At 38.0% G+C, this 19290-nt stretch overlaps 1 protein-coding gene across 1 annotated transcript in view; it reads right to left on the reverse strand.

Annotated features, from left to right (window-relative positions):
- Positions 1-19148, reverse strand: part of Eif2a (eukaryotic translation initiation factor 2A) — a 29730-nt gene extending 10582 nt beyond the window's left edge. The window contains exons 1-9 of the mRNA XM_048424491.3: positions 19004-19148; positions 12190-12259; positions 6606-6680; positions 4761-4879; positions 2477-2576; positions 1830-1912; positions 1056-1129; positions 787-931; positions 516-632 (exon numbers count right to left, since the gene is read on the reverse strand). Of these exons, the coding sequence (XP_048280448.1) occupies positions 516-632; positions 787-931; positions 1056-1129; positions 1830-1912; positions 2477-2576; positions 4761-4879; positions 6606-6680; positions 12190-12259; positions 19004-19055 (835 nt within the window). The 5' untranslated portion in view covers positions 19056-19148. The remainder of the gene's footprint in view (positions 1-515; positions 633-786; positions 932-1055; positions 1130-1829; positions 1913-2476; positions 2577-4760; positions 4880-6605; positions 6681-12189; positions 12260-19003) is intronic.
- Positions 19149-19290: the final 142 nt, after the last annotated feature.

A 19290-nucleotide genomic window follows, 5' to 3' on the forward strand; every position in this document is an offset into this window, starting at 1 on the left:
ATTCTCATTTCTGCAGCAATTATTAAACTTACTATATCTGCCTGCTGCGTTAGTTCAGTGCTCAGAGAGCTGCTATGGAAGACCACATCACCCATTCTACTCCTACTCAAGAGCTGACATAAGGCTAACAAACTAACTGGAGTCTGTCAAAGTCAGGCTTGCTTGAGGATGACTTTAGGTTTGTCAATGAAGAGGAATTTTATTAGAAATGTTATCATGGTATTTGGGTTTAGTCGTTTGATTAAGAATTTAGACTGTTACAGGCATGGTGGCACACGTCTACAATCCCAGCACTCAGGAGGCAGAGGCAGGCGGATCTCTGCATATTCGAAGTTAGCCTGGTCTACAAAGCAAACTCAAGAACAGCCAGGCTATTATACAGAGAAACCCTGTCTCAAAAAACAAAAACAAAAACCAAACAATTTAGGTTGTATTACCTTCATAGCATTGTGTCTGTGTGTTTTCTTTTACTGTTATTGATTTTACCCAAAAGGAAACTGTTAAGGCGTACTCACGTAATTGTACTACAGCACTCTCTCCATTTGTGGCAATGTAGTGCAGAGTTTGTTCTCCATAGTAGGAAGCTCCTGTCTTGTCAACCTCTGTACTAGCTATTACCAGCACAGCAGTAGCTGTAACAATGAAGCAGTATCCAATTAGATTCAAAATACAAGTTAAAAACCACCTATACATTCCTTTCTTTATGTGTATGTGTATGCATGTTTGTGAGAGAGAGAATGTCAAAATTAACATCTAATAACAAAATTTAAAAACTATTTATCATACCTTTTTTATTCCACAGCATCGTAACCTTATCGGCTTTAAAGAAGCTTTTATTGGCCAGGGCTGCATGAGGTCCAGAAAAGTTGGGGTACTGATATAATCTAACAAATGAAGGTGCACCTTTACTTCCTGGGACATAGACTGCCACCTAAGACACACAGGCACAAATGTATATTTTAGAAGCATAAAATCTGAGATGGATGCCTTTAGAATTACTTTTAAAAAAGAGAAAAGAGTTAAGTTCTGTATAAGTAAATAAAAGCAGGAATTACCTTATAAGGTTGGCTTCCAGGTGATAAATTAAAGTCATTAACTTTCTGCAAATGTAATTTATTTGCAATTGTGTCTAAAATGAGAGGAAATGGATTACAGATTGATAATAAGTTAACAAAACACACCAAACTCAGAACTCATTATAAAGGCTCCTGTAACTACAAATTGTCCACTGCAGTTCCATGCAGATGAGGCAGAGCAAACCGACAGAAAAAGCATGGTGGGAGCCAGAAAGAACTAGGCTTCAATTCCAATAACCAACCCATTTACTAGATGTGTAAACTTGGGCAAACAATAAGATGATACTAACTATACCCCACTAACTTCTCAGGGACCGATAACAATGACAATGTCATGGTATGCTCCAATAAATGCCAATCTTTATAGTAAAGAATTCATAGAGCCCAGTAGATGGGAAAGACTGGCCTCAGCTTGCTAGGGTAAAATGTGTATACAGAAATTCTATTTGATAAATAAGATAGCTGATACTGATTACACTATCCTAAGCAATGAGAATCCATGTTAATCAGCAATAATGTTACCTTAGTTAATGGGATAAATACAACAATAATATTTAGGATGGCCCTAACCCTATAAGGCCGCCAAGGAAAGGAAAACTATGTATTTAGATTATGGCTAGCTTGTAGTTAAGCACTTGGCTAGTACTGTGAAGCCCTGGGGACAGATTCTTAGCACTGAAGACAAACAAACAAAAAACTTTGAAAACTGCATTTAAAGCAAATAATAAAGTTATTTAGGAAGTCTTTTCATACTAAAATTGTTGTTTTCAAAGAAGTGAATTTCATTGTTAACATTCCGCGCACAGATAACTTCATCATCTGACCAGGAAGGACACCTATGTCAAAAGAAAAAGAATGGGGAAAAAGTAAAACCATGTTAAAGCTATGATAAAACACTTATATTACACCTGCTATCAACAGTGCAATAGTATAATTAAATGGTATATCATTAAAAATATATTGTTTCTTTCTTTTTAAAAACTAAAAGGGATATTTTACTATAATATAGACCTATAGACTTAAAAACCCTTAAACATCAGGATTTTAAAATAATTTATTTTCTAAATAAATAAATAAGTCAATACAAATAGAAAAACAAATATATACAATGGCATTAGCAATATCATGAAAATATCACTTTCTGGACTGGAGAGATAACTTAACAGGCCAGAGAAACAGCTCAACATTTAAGACCACTTGTTCTTGCAGACAACCTGGGTTCATTTCGTAGCATCCATATTTTAGCTCACAATCATCTATAACACTAGTTCCAGAAGATCTGATGACTTCTGACCTCTAAGGTCACTAGGCTTACGTAAAGTAAACATATATACATGCAGGCAAAACATTCTTAAAATAAATCTAAATATTTTAAATAGCACTTTAAAACATTTATTTACCAGTTTTGCATTTTTTTCTGTATGAAAGATTTCAAACATGTTCCAGTTTTCATGTCATAAAGCTGTAGGTTGGGTACCCCAGCTGTGCCATCTTTAGAAGCTGTAATAAAAATTTTTATAGTGATTGTCTTCTAACACTTGTTAAGATTTCATGCTGATAAAAATCTTGAATAGTATTAAGAATATTAGATAAAAGAATTGCCTACAATCAACTTTTCCTCATCTTTAATTATTTAGTTAATCATTCATTGCTAAAACCATGACAACATGACAGTTGTTTGAGTTAAAGTCCATCTCTGAAATGATTATTTATAAGTTTTAAGAATACTTGAGGGATTTATTTATTAATTCTGACATTATTGTCAAAGGGATTAAGTCATGAAGGTTTGTACTAGTAATTTTTGATTTTCAAAGTCCCTTCAATTTACTTGGAAAAACAAGATTCATTAAGAGTCCAAGGCCCTGGAAAGAATAAAACCCTAAGGTTTATAACCAACAATGAACTATTATTTATTTATTTATTGCCATTGTTAGAGAATGTTTTACCCCATTCTTCCCATTCTTCCTTTATATATATTTTATATATATTTAAATATATATATATATATTTTCTTCATACACACACACACACACATAGTGAGACAGTCATATATATCTCACATTCCTGCTGAGAGTGGCGTTGAACTTCTGATTCTCTAAGTACTAGAATTACAAGTATGTGATACTTCAACCAGTTTATGTAGCGTGGCCTTATGAATGCTGGCAAGCACTCTACCAACTGAGCTGCATCCCAACCCTAATAAAATGTTCTTAACACAGCCTTTATACCACTTTCTTCTATCTGTATGGATAAAGCATGGCTATATGAAAGTTCCTATGTCATTACCATTATATGGCTTTAAATGTGTCAAACAGGACAGTTTCCTGTCCTTTCTGTTTTTGGAGACAAGGTCTCAATCTAGTTAGACTCTTCTCCACCTCACAGTCCTCTGCTTCAGCCTCCCAGCAGGACTGAACTCACATGCAGGTACACTCCACACTGTCATAACACACGCTTGTTTCATATTCTATCCACTGTACTGTCTTTTGCTTATAGTGATTAATAAAAATGTTGACTAAATTATTATTATTCCAGATTTTTAGATATCTTTTCTAGCCAGCAGTTTTTCTTCTCCTTTATCTCATAACTTACGTTTTCACTTTACTTCATGAGTTATGCTATTTGCAATCAAATATGGCCCCAAAATATTAAAAGTAAAATTCTAGAAATAACTCATTCATTTGAAATTGCCTATCTTAAGTGATGAAACTCGAGCCATCTCATTCTGTCACAAGCCTTTCTTTTTAATAAATCATCCTTTGAAAAAAATGATTTATTGCTTGCTTGCTTGTTTGTTTATTATTTATTTAGAGGCAAAGTCTCACTATGTATCTCTGGCTGTCCTAAAACTAAAACTCACTTTGTAGAGCAGGTTGGCCTTTAACTCAGAGATCCACCTGGCTCATTAATCACCTGTGGGTCCAGTATATCCATACTACATCCATATGCTTCTACCCACCCAATAGTCTTCTTGGTGATTGTATTTACTGGCAGAGGACACAGTGCTTTCACCAAGTAACCCTTATTTTACTTAATGAGAGGAACACAAAAGTAGTGATGCTAGCAATTTGCATAAGAGAAGCTACAGAGAGCTTCCTCAAGTAAAAAGGTAAAAGTTCTTGTTTAATATAAGAAAATGCTGCATCACTGCAGACGCTAAGGTTGGCAATGGGAATGAATCGTCGAGGCATGAAATTATGAACAAAATGTTGGTGTTACTTTTTCTGTGAAACCCTAACAGTTAAAAGTGACAGTCACAGTACTGCGAGTACTTGGTTAAGATGAAAGAGGCTGGGGCTGTGGGTGTGACTCAGCTGGTAGAGTGCTGTCTAGCATGCATGAAGCTCTGGGTCTGGTCTCAGTCACCACACAGATGGAGCAAGGTGCTATATACCTGAAATCTCAGCATCCAGCAGCAGTGGAGACAGTAGACCAGAAGTTCAAGATCATCCATGGCTACAGAGCGTGAGGACAACCAAGGCTACTTGATATGGAGCCTGCTTATAGGGGGTGGCTTACTTGCAATCTTAGTCATACACTGAGATCACATTCCCTGTAGACGGTGGGGGTTAGGGTGGGCAGTCTGCTTGACCTTAAATCAGCATCTTACAAAGTTATAAACTTAGCTTCCCCACCAAATGCCCCTGGTCCTGTTAGCATACTTTACTAGGGGACAATACTTACCAGTGTAAGGCTGCCACGCTGCCAGGACAGTGTTATTTGGCGAGAACTCAAGGCAAACTGCTTTGGGGAGGTCGAAGGAGTGCAGCAGTCCCTTGTTAGTGACGTTGATTATATTTACTCTGGTTCCAAAAGAAACTACTTCAGCAAAAATATCATTTTAAAACAGTCAGCACTAACTAAAACATTCATGCCCCTTTTCAAATACAGAACACTCCAAATCGTTCACTTTTCATAAAAACTACTTTTCAGGCAATTTCAAAAACCACCAAGGAAACACAATTTTAGTCAAAAAGTATTGAGAAATAGTACAGAATTAGCAGAAAGACCCAGAAGTGATATGGCTTCCAACTGAGTGAGCAGAGGGCTAGGCTGCAGGGAAGTTGAGGGTCAGCAAGCCAAAAGGAAGGCAGGCATAAGGCAGAATGGTGAATGAAGCACAGTTTACCTTTGAACAGAAACCGTAATAGTTGGGGAAATCAGTAAGCAAGTCTATTAAGATCTCAAAAGCTGTCTAATGCATAGGCCTATTAAGAATTGCTGTATAGTCATATAATAAAAGTAGTTCTATACTGCTCCATAATGGATGCTTCCTGCATAACCCCAAGCAGTGGCCTTACCACTTTCTGCAAACCTCTCATTTGAATCCTTCCAAGTGTCATCATCTCAATTTTATAAACAAACACATTTAGATTTGAAAAAAGTCAAATGAGTTGATCTGATCAGCATATTACTGATAAACATTAGTGCCAAGTTTTGGAAATCAGCTTGTCCGGACATACTTCCCTATGCTACACTGAAGTGTCAGGCTGGGGCTGCAGAGATGCTTCTTGTGGCTTCTATGGGTATCACACACAAGGTGCAGAAACACACATGCAGGTCAAACACCCATATAACCCACACACATGTAAATAAACAAACAAACAAATAAATAAATTTTAAAAAACAAATAAAAATTAAGCTTAGTGGCACATGCCTTTAGTCCCAGCTCTCAGAAGGCAGAGGCAAGCGGATTTCTATGAGTTCATGGCCAGGCTGTCTACATAATGAATTCCAGAACAGCCAGGGCCAATAGCCTAAAAAGCAAATTTAGCAGCCTTTAATAGTTAATTTTTTTTAAAAAAAAATCATGTTTTATCTGACTTTCAGAAAATTTTAGAATATATTACTACTATAAAGAACTTTTAAATTCATTTTTTTCAGACTAATGTCTGAATACGTTTTTTTTCTCTTTTGAAAAGCCTAACAGTATACATATGTTTGAAAGCAACAAAAGAAATACATGTAAGAGACATTTGGATATTATTTTCTTGATCTATAAAATATTGTAGTGACCAGAGAAAATTAAAAAAGACTGGTTTTAGAAAACTATGACCATTTAATAAAAATAATTGTTTTCTTATAACACCAGTTTTGTAATCTAATAGTTTACATAATGAGTTATATTAATCATTCTTTCTATACTTTTATACATAATAAAACTAAAAGTACCTAGTTACTGATTTAAATGCAAAAATACTAGATATTTAAGTATACAATAAACAAGCAAAAAATAATTATTTTCTAAATGAAAATAGTGAATCTAAGAAATGCTAACCAATAATTTAGAATACTATTTGAAATAATTTTTTGATTTCCTCAGTAATGTTATTTTCACAGTAATCTTAAATTGTGAGTCACTACATAACTCAGGTTATGGCGTATGTGTAAGAACATCTCTGAGAGTGTTCAAAGTACTCTCACTGCAAAAGATAGACTTTACCAATGATAACCGAATACGTTTTTCAAACCATGTCAGCCATGCAATATTCATGGTGCACATAAAATTTTCCATAAATGAGCACTCACTTTTCTCCATTGTTCCAGGCAAACAATGTCCCATCCTTACTAAAAGTGTAGACTTTGCAATTTTTTCCAGATTCCCTGAAAAAAGAAAAAGTTTAAATTAAAAAGCATTAATAATATTTTTCAAAAAAATCTGATTTAAAAGTCTACAATCAATTAATTCAATGATTTAATAACTTAGACAAATTTTAGAAACATTCTAAAATGTTTTTGTCTATTTAAATACTTAATCTCTTATAATGCAAATGTCAGCAACCATTGTAAAATATGCTGGAAACTTCTTGCAATCAGATAAACCTTCAGAAATAGATCATTTTTTGGTGTGGTGGTTTGAATGAGAATGGCCCACAGAGGTTCATGGATTTGAACATTCAGTCATCAGGGAGTGGCACTACTTGAGAAGGATTAGGGGGTATGGACTCCTTGGAGAAAGCGTGTCATGGGAAGTGGGCTTCGAGGTTTCCAATGTTCAAATCAGGACCAGTGGCACATTCCTCCTGCTGACTGTGGATCCAAATGTAGAACTCACTCTCAGCTACTCTCCAGCACCATGGCTGTCTACGCGCCACCATGTTCCCCACCATGATAACAATGGACTAAGGCTCTGAAAATGTAAGCAAGCCCCAATTAAATGCTTTCTTAGGTTGTCATGGCATGGTGTCTCTTCACAACAAAAGAACACCAACTAAGACAGTGGTCAAAGAAACCAAAACAATGAAAGTGAATGTGAAAGTTATCAGCTGTCACCTCTGAGCAAGCTGAGGGACTGCAGTGCAGAGGCTTTGTAGAGACTATCCCCACACTATCTGCATAACAAAACAGTAGTGGACAGTTACCTTCAAGGACTAAAGGGCCCTTGGATTTGAAAGATTAAGTTATTCCATCAATTTCCCCAGTGGAGACTTAATGTATAAAAGCAATACAAAGATCTTAGTAAATGGCGATGCAGGCTTCTGAATATCATCTGTAGAAATAGGACCAGCGTCAACATTCTAGCAAGAAATTAAAACTGTAAGTAGTACAACTCTCTACTGGAAATAGCCACTGTGAATATATCTAATAGCAATGAAGGCCTAGCCAAATGGAAATGTGTGTGAGTATAAATGTACATGTCTACTGGTGGAGTAACATTAAATGGGGGAACTCTGTGGCAAACAAATATTTCAGTTGCTAAGTAATAGCAAACGTACCAAGAACTGACCAACATGACCCTTAAACAACACCACCTCATTAATGTACCTTAAGATATTTTTTTGCTTCTGTTTTTATTAAGTAATGGTAACTGATACTCATTTTACAGAAAAAAACTTATAAAATACCTTTCCCACAAAAACAGCTATGAATAAGAAGTCTCCTGCCTTATTGTAGTATAACTCATTCTCAAATCTGAAGACAGAAAATTTCTATTCTTATTAATTCCTCCCAGGTTTTAGCTTATTCCAGCCTACTTATATTCACCTACTTCTTTTTGACTCCATAATCATACCCTTATCTCAATGGTTATAAATTGCATTTGTTTGTTTATGAGACAAGGTTTCTCTGTGTAGCCCTGGCTGTCCTGGAAGTTGCTCTATAGACCGGACTGACTTAGTTCTGAGAATCCACCTGTCTCTGCCTCCCAGATGCCAAATTAAAAGAGTACTTTAATAACTTGCATTAGAACTATATTTAGGACTGATGTCAATTTTACTACATTATAGAATACAGAGAACAATTTTTTCCTCTTTTGTTGAGATTTTATTTATTTTTTATGCGCACGAGTGTTTTATCTGCATGTATATCTGTGCACTACATGCATGCAGTGCCTGGGAAAGCCAGAAGAGGTCATCAGATCCCCCTGAGGCTGGAGTCCCAGCAGGTTGTGAGCTACTTTATGGGTTGTCAGTAGAACCACGGTCCTCTGGACGAGCAGTCAGAGCTCTTAACCACTGTTCCAAGTCTTCATCCATCAATTCTAATCTTAGCAAATGAGAAACGTTGGCTATTTTCCTTTCAAATATATAATAATAGATGTAATATATAAATTATATACATATATAATTTACTTACTTTTTGAGAGTCTCACTATGCAGCCCTGGCTGTCCGCAAACTCACTATGTAAACCGAGCTGGTTTTTAACTCAGAGATCTGCCTGCCTCTGACTCCTGAGTGTTTGGATGAAAAGGTGTGGGGCTGCCCAGTCAATGCCATTTTTTTAAATAAAAATCTTTAAGTAAATACAAAACGTAGGTACTCATTATCAACTTCAAATGTTAAATACTAAAATGAACAAAACACATCAGAGGCCGAAGAGGTAGCTCAGCAGTTAAGAGCATTGGCTGCTCTTTCAGAGGACCCTGGTTTGATTCCCAACATCCATGTGGAAAGTCACAGCTGTGTCTTAACTCTAGTCCTGGGGATCTAATGTCTTTTTCTGACCTCTACAGGTATGTGTACATGGGATACACACACATACACGCATGCAAAAGCCCCCAGACACATGTTTTAAAAATTCAATCAAAGGATGCAAATACTTCAGCATACATCTCTAATTGATGAGTTATTTTTGTTGTACTGTATACATGTTTATACAGTTCATTTAAAAATGTAATGTAAAATTAAGAAATGCAGGTTGGTAGTTTAGTCATCTATAATAATCAAACCTATAGTCGTGCTAGGTATGTCTTCAAGGTTAAACAGCTATATTTTAAGACTTACATAATATGGCATTTAAGATGTTTAATAGCCTGAGGCTTTTCCTGGCAGCACCAATTTACTTCAGAGAAGATGATGGGGAGCAAAGAAATTCTTCATAGAGTTTGCTTTCTTTGTGGAAAAAGCTAGCCATTTGGACAAGAAACTGCCTTTGTCTCACCTGCTGACAATACGCTGTCCAAACTGGACAAGCAGGACACAAAAGAAAGCGACTACTGAATTTTGCCAAAACAAAGCAAGTCCTTCAAGATTCTGCTTCACAGAAGTTTGTCAGATATTCTAGGCCTGTAGGCCAAAGATGGATGCCCCAACATTGCAGAGGAACCTTGGGTGACTGTCCAGGCAGCCAGAAGTCACTATCATTTCTTTTAGTTTTGGAAGTTGTTTGCTCTATACTTCCTGTTTACTCTGGTAATATTATATTCTTCTGGGATGTTTGATAGAGAAGTAGACTAGGTAGTTATAGTTGTAGTTTTTCTTAGTTATGATAGAAGGCAAATTAGGTACAGAGCTTTGGACTCACCAAGATAGATTAAATAATAGAGTGTTTTCTTTAAATATGCTAAATACAAATGGATTGGATATTGTAAAGGCAATTCTTGCCTGATAATTGTTCCTATTGTTTATAGCTTTATTATGTTCGAGTTAAAACTTTTCCTTTTTATTTAGACAAAAAGGGGAGGGGATGTTGCGGAACATTCCTTTACACTGTATTAAGTAAGATATGTCACTGTGTGTGACTGGTTTAATGAAAAGCTAAACAGCCAATACCTAGGCAGGATTTTTGAGGCAGAGAGAACACTGGGAAAAAGAAAGGCGGAGTCACCAGTGGACACAGAGGGGAAAGGCAGGAGGAGAGGTAAAAGCAAAAAATCACACGGCAACACAAATGGATAGAAATGGGTTGATTCAAGTTATAAGAACTTGGGAAAAGCCTAAGATATAGGCCAGGATTTCATAATTAATAATGAAACTCCATGTCTTTGTGAGTTGGCAACCCAAAGAAAATTCTGTGTACATGAGGGCTGTCATCTAGTAAACGGCTTAATCTAGCGATAGATTGAAAATGTGGCTAGATCACTGGAAGGTGAAGAGCCCCCTCAGTAACCGGCTACTGTCCTAAGTGCAAGAGACCAGTCATCCACTGACAAAAAGAGATGAGCTCCTTCCTCTGTTTACTCAGATATTTGGTCACATCAACATAAAGGGAGCAGGAGCTTGAAGTAACAATTTTTAGTCACAAAAATACTGCTGAATGTATTCAATAATTTTGTAGATATTCTAAGATTATACTACCATCCCAACCCCAACAAAGTTAAATTCACTTGTTTCATTTAGCCACTTTAATTATTCTATTCTTATCCATTTTATCATTTAAAAGCATTATATAGACCAATGTCAACACTCATTCACAGATGTCTCCTTGGTGCGGGAGAATTATCTGTATTCTGTCAATCATATTTTAATAAAACGCTGATTGGCCAGGCAGGCAGTATAGGCGGGAAAGCCAGACAGGAAGTAGAGGTGATGCAATGAGAACAGGAGAATTCTGGGAAGCAGAGAGGTTCCTCTGCCACTCCTGCGCAGATCACTGAAGAGGCAACATGTAAGCTGTCACACTGAGAAAGGTACTGAGCCCATGTGGCTAACATAGATAAGGATAATGGGGTAATATATGTTATAAGAGTTAACAAGAAGCCTGACCTAATGGGCCAATCAGTTTATAACCTGATGTAGACTCCGTGTGATTTTCCTTGGGACTTGCTGGCTTGTTGGGGTACTGGGCGGGACAGAAACCCCAACAAGCTGGCCCTCATGTTACATCTCCTATCATGTTGTCACCTTCTACAGCTTATCATTTTTATTCAGTTTTCTTTTAGGCTTTCATGGTTTCTTTCTGGAGAAAAAAATATATATCTATTCAGATACATATATGCACATACATTTTGCTATCTTCCTTTTTTATGCCATTTTCATCTCCTGGCAGCACAGTAATTACTAATAGTGACTTAACAATTGTATTTGTAAATTTTTCTTATTCTAAAAGATTAAAATTAAATTACACTAACATCTATACTTTTACTTGTTGAGCTGTTATTTTTTCTCTTCTTTCTTTTCTATTTTCTTTTTTAAAGATTTTTATTGGTGGGGCTGGAGAGATGGCTCAGAGGTTAAGAGCATTGCCTGCTCTTCCAAAGGTCCCAAGTTCAATTCCCAGCAACCACATGGTGGCTCACAACCATCTGTAATGAGGCCTGGCGCCCTCTTCTGGCCTGCATGCATACACACAGACAGAATATTGTATACATAATAAATAGGTAAATAAAAAAAAGATTTTTATTGGTGTGTACATGCAGCATATACCTGTGGGAGCCAGAAGAGGGTGTTTCATCCACTGGAATTAGAATTACAGGTAGTTGTGAGCCACCTGATATGGGAGCTGGGACCCTGACTTAGATCCTCTGGAAGAGCAATATGTGCCCTTAACTACTAAGCCATCTCTCTAGGTCCTAAGTCATTGATTTTCAAATATGAAGATTATTTTTCTTGGCAAATAGTAAGTATTCTTTCCATCTTATTAATAAGACATCCCAAGAAACTAGCTTATTTATTATTTTCCTTTTTGGTCAATGAGCTGAGAGATGGTTCCACAATTAAGAGCATTCACTGCTCCTCCACAAGACCTTGGCAGCTCACAACTGCCTGTAACTCCAGCTCCAGGGAATACAACTCCCTCCTCTGATTCCATGGCATCACACACACAAGAGTTGCACAGACACACACATAGGGAAAATAACCACACACAGAAAAACTTAAACATTTTAAGAAATATCAACAAAAATCTTTTAGAGTGCACTGTATGTTTCTTATTTATCATTTGACAGAGCTATACCTTGGAAGCACTGTGCTTTCTGTAAAGTGTGGTGGTCCATTCACCATGTACAGTCCTTCTGATCCGCGGACTAAAGAAACAACGGAAAGAAGCTTGGTTACGATGCTAAGAAATACCCAGAGATATAATTGAATGTTACTGAAAAGCAAAGGGCTTTTACAATACGTAAAATCATGAAACATTTCTTCATACTACAGAATGCTAACATTTCAAGCCCACTTTCCTGCCTTCCACATAAAAGGAATATAGCTGAATAGAAATAAATATGCAACTAGAAAACTTCAAACAATGTAACCATCCAAACAAAAGGCTGTGTCATAGTAGAAAGGGCACAAACTTAGCTGGATACAGTTAAACAACTAGAACAGTAACAAATTCAAACAATCCTGAGAAAAGCTAAGAAAGGGCATCAATAAACAGAAAGAAGCTAGAAAGAAGAAAACGACTAAAAGAAGCTGGAAAAAGAAAACAGGCCTCAGACCTAGAAGAAAATGGATGTTGAAGTTACGTAATATATCTTAAAAATAAAATCTCAAGAGCTTCAGGCTGATTTCTAAAACCAGATTTGCATTTTGAAAAGATCAGTTTGATACAAAGCAGAAAATGAACTGGCTAGAGAAAGTCTGGAGTAGTGTCACAGAAGGCTGTGGAAATTTGATTTAGGGTGGAGCAGCAGGGGTGAAAAGCAGGAAATGAGGATGGGATAGGTAGGAATGTAACAGGCTTAGTGATGGGCTGCTACCTCAAAAGCACTGTAAGTGCCCAAGGGAAGAAGGTTTAACTCTTGTCCATGGTTTCCATTTCTCCTACTAAGACTCCTCCACCCTTCTCTTAGCTGCTAGGAAAGCAATGAAGCTAATAGATGGAGTGGGGTTTAGCTCCAATCTTAATTTTTCATTCCTTTCTTTTCCCAAGAAGTGTTAAGAGACAGTTATTAGAAAAATACTTTGCCTAAGAATTAGTTAGCTCAATTTTAGGTATCAGGCAGTCCAAAATAATTTTAGTTATTAAATAATTAATATATTATTTAGTTATTAAATAATTAAATATATTAAATAATTTTAGTTAGAAGAAAATAAAGGAACCATATATGAACAAAATGATAGCTACATCTTTATGAAGTTGTCAATTTAGCAAACAGAAAACAATTAAGTAAACACATAAAAACTCTAAGTTTGTTAGACATACGTAAGCAAACAGCCCCCAACAGCACCCTACAACCGAATGGAGCTTATCAAGCCGCTGTGTTCATTTCAAAACTGAAATTGTACACAGTGCCTTACAGACTATCTGATGTGCTTCTGTGTGCCTCCACTATGTGTTAAGTGTTACCACTGTCTTCAGAATGATTTCTAGCTGGGTGTGTTGGCACTCCTGTCATTCTAATACTCCGGTGGCTGAGGCAGGAACACAGAGTTTGCCAGTTTGATCTACTGCTATAATTTGGATCAAATGCTGAAGATACTCATTTTAAAAAGTTATACTGAAATTTGCAAAATGTCCCATGCCAAAATATGTCCTAGATTTTAACACTGTGAAGGTTTGTGAATCTTTTTTTTCCTTTTCTTTTTTTTTTTCCTGGTTTTTTGTTTGTTTGCTTGCTTTTGAGACAGGGTTTCTGTGTAGCTTTGGAGCCCATCTTGGAAATAGCTCTTGTAGACCAGGCTGGCCTCAAACTCAGAGAGATCCACCCGCCTGCCTCTGCCTCCCGAGTGCTGGGATTAAAGGCGTGCACCATCACTGCCCAGCTGAACCTTTTCTTTGTTTCTTTTATTTTGAGACAAGGCCTCATGATGTAGCCCCAGCTGGCCTAGTTAGAACTCTCTTTGTAGACCAGGTTGGCCTGGAATTCACAGAGATCAGCCTCCAATGAGGTACCATGCCCAGGGGAAGTAATACATTATAAACCCATTATCACTATTATTATTTACTTTGTGTGTTGATCAATCTTACATACATTCAGATAAATGTATCTACCACTGAGCTACCTCTATAGCCCTGAAGTTTTATTCTTTACAGCATTAAAATCCTGCTACTACACAGGGAAGGCAGCAGTATTACTCAGCCCTAAACCTGCTGCAATGTATATAAGATACATTAGGATTTAGAATAGGCTATATTTTCTTAATACTGTAATTATTTTTTTTAAGAGTCAGTATCTTATTATGTAGCTGTGGCTGGCCTGGAACTTTCTTAAGTAGACCAGACAGGCCTTGAATTTACAGAAATCTGACCAGCTCTGCCCCCTAGCACTGGGATTAAAGGCATGTGCTACCACATCCAGCATAATTCACATGGTAACAAACATTATAGGGACAAAACAAATAAAAATTTCAAGCGAGGGCATTTACTAAGGCCATACCTTAGTTGTACACCATGTAGAAATTTAGCCAGTGTAAGGTCACTCTCACTTGGGTGTAGTAGAATCTAATCCACTAGGAGCTTTTCCAGAATTTACATACAGATCTAGACTAGAATGGCAAACTGTCAGGAGTCCTAAGAAGGCTGCAATGTAACTATAAAATGTGAATGTGGTCCAAGTGTCCTGTCACTCTCGCTGCTTGCCCAAGTGCCAGACAACAAAGAACAGGAAGCTTTCTTTACCTCCCCTCAGCTACCCACGCTCCAGAGCAGGACCTCTTTCCCCAGCTCCAGCGGCACTGTCGTTGGGAGCACTGACACCTATACTCTCCATCTCTGGTAACAGTCTAGGGACTCAGGATATTTAGACAACCAGAAGGACTTTTCTAAAATTTGTATTTAAGATTTATACTTCATACCAGGGCAGATGGTTAACCCTAAAATAGTAGCAGTGAGGAAGAGACAACAAAAAGAAAGCAAAATCCATGTCAACCATACTCTTACACAGAATTGAAGCCAGTGTGAAAACTGCCATGTTTTTGTGGCTCAAGAAGCATTCAGTGTCTCATGTGATCTATTCTCGGCATCTGCCTTCTTTAGGGAGAAGTGAAATCTCAGGCCAAACTAAACAAGTGCTTCTCAACACGCACATGCTCATGTTCTTATTTACTTGATTTGATTTTATTTTATTGATATATTTACTTTTGAGACAGAGTCTCACATTGTACTTCAGGCTGTCCTGGAACTCACAGGAATCTTCCTGATCAAGCCTTCTTTGTGTAAGGATTAAAGGTCTGAGCTCCCCACACCCAGCTGATCAGGTTTACATTCTAAAAAAGGAAACTTAAAAAAAAAAAAATACCCAGGGCTGGAGAGATGACTCAGAGGTTAAGAGCACTAATGGTTCTTCCAGAGGTTCTGAGTTCAATTAGTTCAATTCCCAGCAACCATATGGTGGCTCACAACCATCTGTAATAAAATCTGGTGCCCTCTTCTGGCCTGCAGGCATACACGCAGGCAGAATACTGTAAACAAAATAAATAAATAAATCTTTAAAAAAAAAATACCCAAAGCTACCTTTTTGATTATTTCATTTATGCAATACTTTTGAGATGACAAATTGTGATACCAAACAAAACAGTAGTTGTCAAGGATTAGAACCATAAGAATTGTACTGTAAAAGGGAAACACAAGCATTTCTTGTGCTATATTCTAATAGTGGTTTCATGAATGTGTATACTGAATGAAAATGAGGACATAACCTCTCCAAGGTGTGGATGAGGAGATTTTATTGAAGATATGAGGGAGAGTACAGCCAGCCAGAGGCATCTGAAGTGTACAAACTGAACAAGGCCATGAGAGGAGAGTGAGGGGGAGAGAAAGAGGAAGAGAGAGGGAGGGAGCCAAGAGAGCAAAGAGACATAACCAAGAGATAGCATGGACGAAAGGGCAGATTTTTATAGGACTCGGGAGCTGTGGGAGGGGAGGGAAGTGAAGCACCTGGGTTAGGGGTTTAGGGTACAGAGTACGGGGGAAGAGCTGAGAGCACACAGGCTCTGCAACAGGTACCTGCTATGTTGTGAGAGCCCAGGGGCCAGTACGTGCTTAGCATGCCCACGGGCACCACAGCCAGTCGTCTGCCCTGAGTTTCTTTGACATGCATGTACTAGAGTCTCCAGTCACTCACACACACACACACACACACACACACACACACACACACACAAATAAACCAAAAGACCCTAAGTAAAAATTGCAGTTTGGTGGATACTACTGTGTGACTACTATGTACTAGTTTTGACAATATTCAATGTTTATGTTATATCATCAGTGGGGAAGGCTAAGTACTTTTTGTCTTAGTGTTCTGCAACTTCCATGAGTCTTAAATGATATCCAAATAAAGATTTTTTTTAAAAAAATTATTTTTAGTAATACTTTGATGACAAGATAGCAGAAATTAAGCAAACAGACTTCAACATTTACCAAAAATGGTTTTACTTTTAGACAAAAATCTGTAGACTCAAAGTTTTTAAACAAATGCAAAATATTTCTCTCTATATAACATCCTGATAAAGCATTCTGTATAATTACAAATGTTTGAAAGTGAAAGTGAACAGAATGCAAAGTTTGCTAAAAGAGTGCATGCACACTCAGTGTGAAGTGTTTTTGAGACTAGGAGCTGGTACAATGGATGCCAGTTTTACAGACCTCACGTTGAGTCACTCTAGGAAACACTAATGTCCTCTAGGAATACCAAAGGTGAGACTACATTTGGTCTGGATCTCCTGCCTGATAAAAGGATAAGAGTGAAGGCAAGGACAGCCAGCCTTGAGATTTCTGTTGGGAATGCTGGCCAAACAACGGAACACTCTTTCCTTTAGTGTTACTAAACGGGCTGAATATCTGCCCAGCGTAAATTCTTCTCCTTTAATGAAAGAAAAGCAAGAACAGGGAATGCAGAAAACGGATTTTTGGAGTCTTATGTCTACTTGAATTCACTGACACTAAAAGAAGTGCTTAAAAGCTCACTTTTCACATGGTTTTTCACAGGGTCTTTTCTCATTTTTGACTAAGAATCACAACAATAAAATTCACTGTTAAGCTCCAAATTATTCACAGATCTAAAAATTTAAGTATGTTAAACAGTATTTGGAAATTTGAAAACTAAAAACTAAGAATGTCTAAAAGATTAAGCAGCGTTTTTCACTGGTAGGAAACAGTGTGGAAATATCTGAGTATTACCCTGGAGCTGCAATTTCATAGCGTAAATCTGGTTGCATAATCTTTGGGCATCTAAGAATTCTGAGACTACAAGAAAATGTCAGAACAAAGACTTTAACTTTGAGCACTGTAAGAAAAAAAATTGTCATTCTTTGTTATCTGATTATACACATTTATTTTCCCTTTGTTTAGTATCTATTATTTCCTGGGTGGAAAAGGTACCCCTAACACCAAGAAGTTTACAGTCTAACAGGGAAAGAGAATATCTGAACAGAGAATTTCCTTTGCAAAGCTAAAAAAACAAAAATTCTTCCCCTAGTATATAAGAGGTATAAAAATAGCTCAGAAAGTAGCCAGAAAGCATGGGAAATTGCTTGGAAGAAGCTTGCCAAATCAACAGAAATAGGATAACCCCAAAGAGTAGTTTAAGGGACTTTATGAAACAACTCAGTACTCATGGGATACAAAATAAGATGGGATGGAAAAACAATAATGTGAAGAGCTAGTTCAAGATTATAAGTGGTCCATATGATGGGCTAAACAGGAATGACTTCACACTGCCTCGAAATGGGCAGAACACAATAGATTTTTTAATGTACTCATTTTTAAATAGAATTCAAATACTCATTTAATATTAAAACTTCTAAGTAACAAAGTCATCTTTATGATGCTAGAAAAACTACTTATTTAATTACATAATTATTCTATTTAAACAGTCTCAGAGGGCTGAGAGATGGCTTAAACATTCAGAGTACTTGCTGCTCTTCACAAGACCCCAGTTCAGTATTCAACACTTAGTGGGGGGTTAACAACTGTAACTCCAGCTCCAGAGAAGCCTAACACCCTCTTCTGGGCCTCTTAAGGATGCCCCCACAGACACATACATTAAACAAATAAATCTAAACAAAACAAAAATCATATCAGCCTGGCATAACGTTTAGCAGATTATAGTCATTATTTTACAAATACTTGATGATAAATTATTGTAGTCTAAATGAATAGGAGTAAGCACAGACTTTAAAATGTACTCCTAGAATGGCAAGAAGTATAAAAGCTTCGCCATGCCTCGGAGGGACATAACTCCCAATTTTCAAAAGCAGACGTTTTTTCTAACGATCTCATCTTTCCCTGATGTTATCGAAGAGTTGTGTCAGCTTCAAATTCCCAAGTCTTCTAATGCTCTACCTCTAAAAATGCTCCCAACTGCTTCAACCAAAAACGTTAAACTATCACGCTACGGCTCACTGCCGCCACCCTAAGCCACATCGTCACCACGAAAGCCAACCTGCATGAGCATTTTCTCGCTCCCTGTTCAGTCCTGCAAAAACCTCATAAAAATAGGGAGTGCATAAGTTATAACTAAGTTCTGGTGAATTTGATGTGTGCAGTCGCGTTTCTTCTGTTATACGGAGGCAGGTGGTTTGAGAAGGGATCCGAGCAACACTAGCACTGCAGACCAGAGGTCACACGACCAGCACTTTCTTGTTGTCTGTCTAATCCTGTGGACGATGAAGAATGATGGACGGATACCCGGGAGGAGGGAACACCAGAGACGGAAGCTTCGCTTCCCATCGCCACGCTACCATGGACTAAACCGCAAGCCAGCCTGGCTCTTCCGCGAGCCACGAGAAAAGGCAAGTCGGACTCCGAGGCTGGCCAGGTAATCCTCCAGCGCAAAGACACGCAGAGCAACCACTCCGAAGACAGGGTCTCCCGCTCTTTGGGAACTCACCTGTCAACAGCGGTGTGGACGGCGCCATCTTATCCCGGAAAGAGAAACCCATGCGCCGGGGTGAGAGTTCACCGAAGGCCGAACCCGGCCTCTACACGTCTCCCCAAGCTCCGAGAAGCGAGCCGGGGTTTCCGGCGCCGAGAACGTCGGGGCCAAGCCACTTCCGGTCTCGGAGCGCGCACGCGCAGCTCGGGGACCGCGCTTTCCGGAGCGTGGAAGGGCCGGCCTGAGGCCGCGGCCGGCCCTCGCCCTCCCTCTCCGTAGCGGGCGGAGTCGGCACTTCCGCG

The sequence above is a fragment of the Myodes glareolus genome, chromosome 20, assembly GCF_982192425.1.
Source record: "Myodes glareolus chromosome 20, mMyoGla1.1, whole genome shotgun sequence".
In the NCBI taxonomy this organism is placed as follows: Eukaryota; Metazoa; Chordata; class Mammalia; order Rodentia; family Cricetidae; genus Myodes; species Myodes glareolus.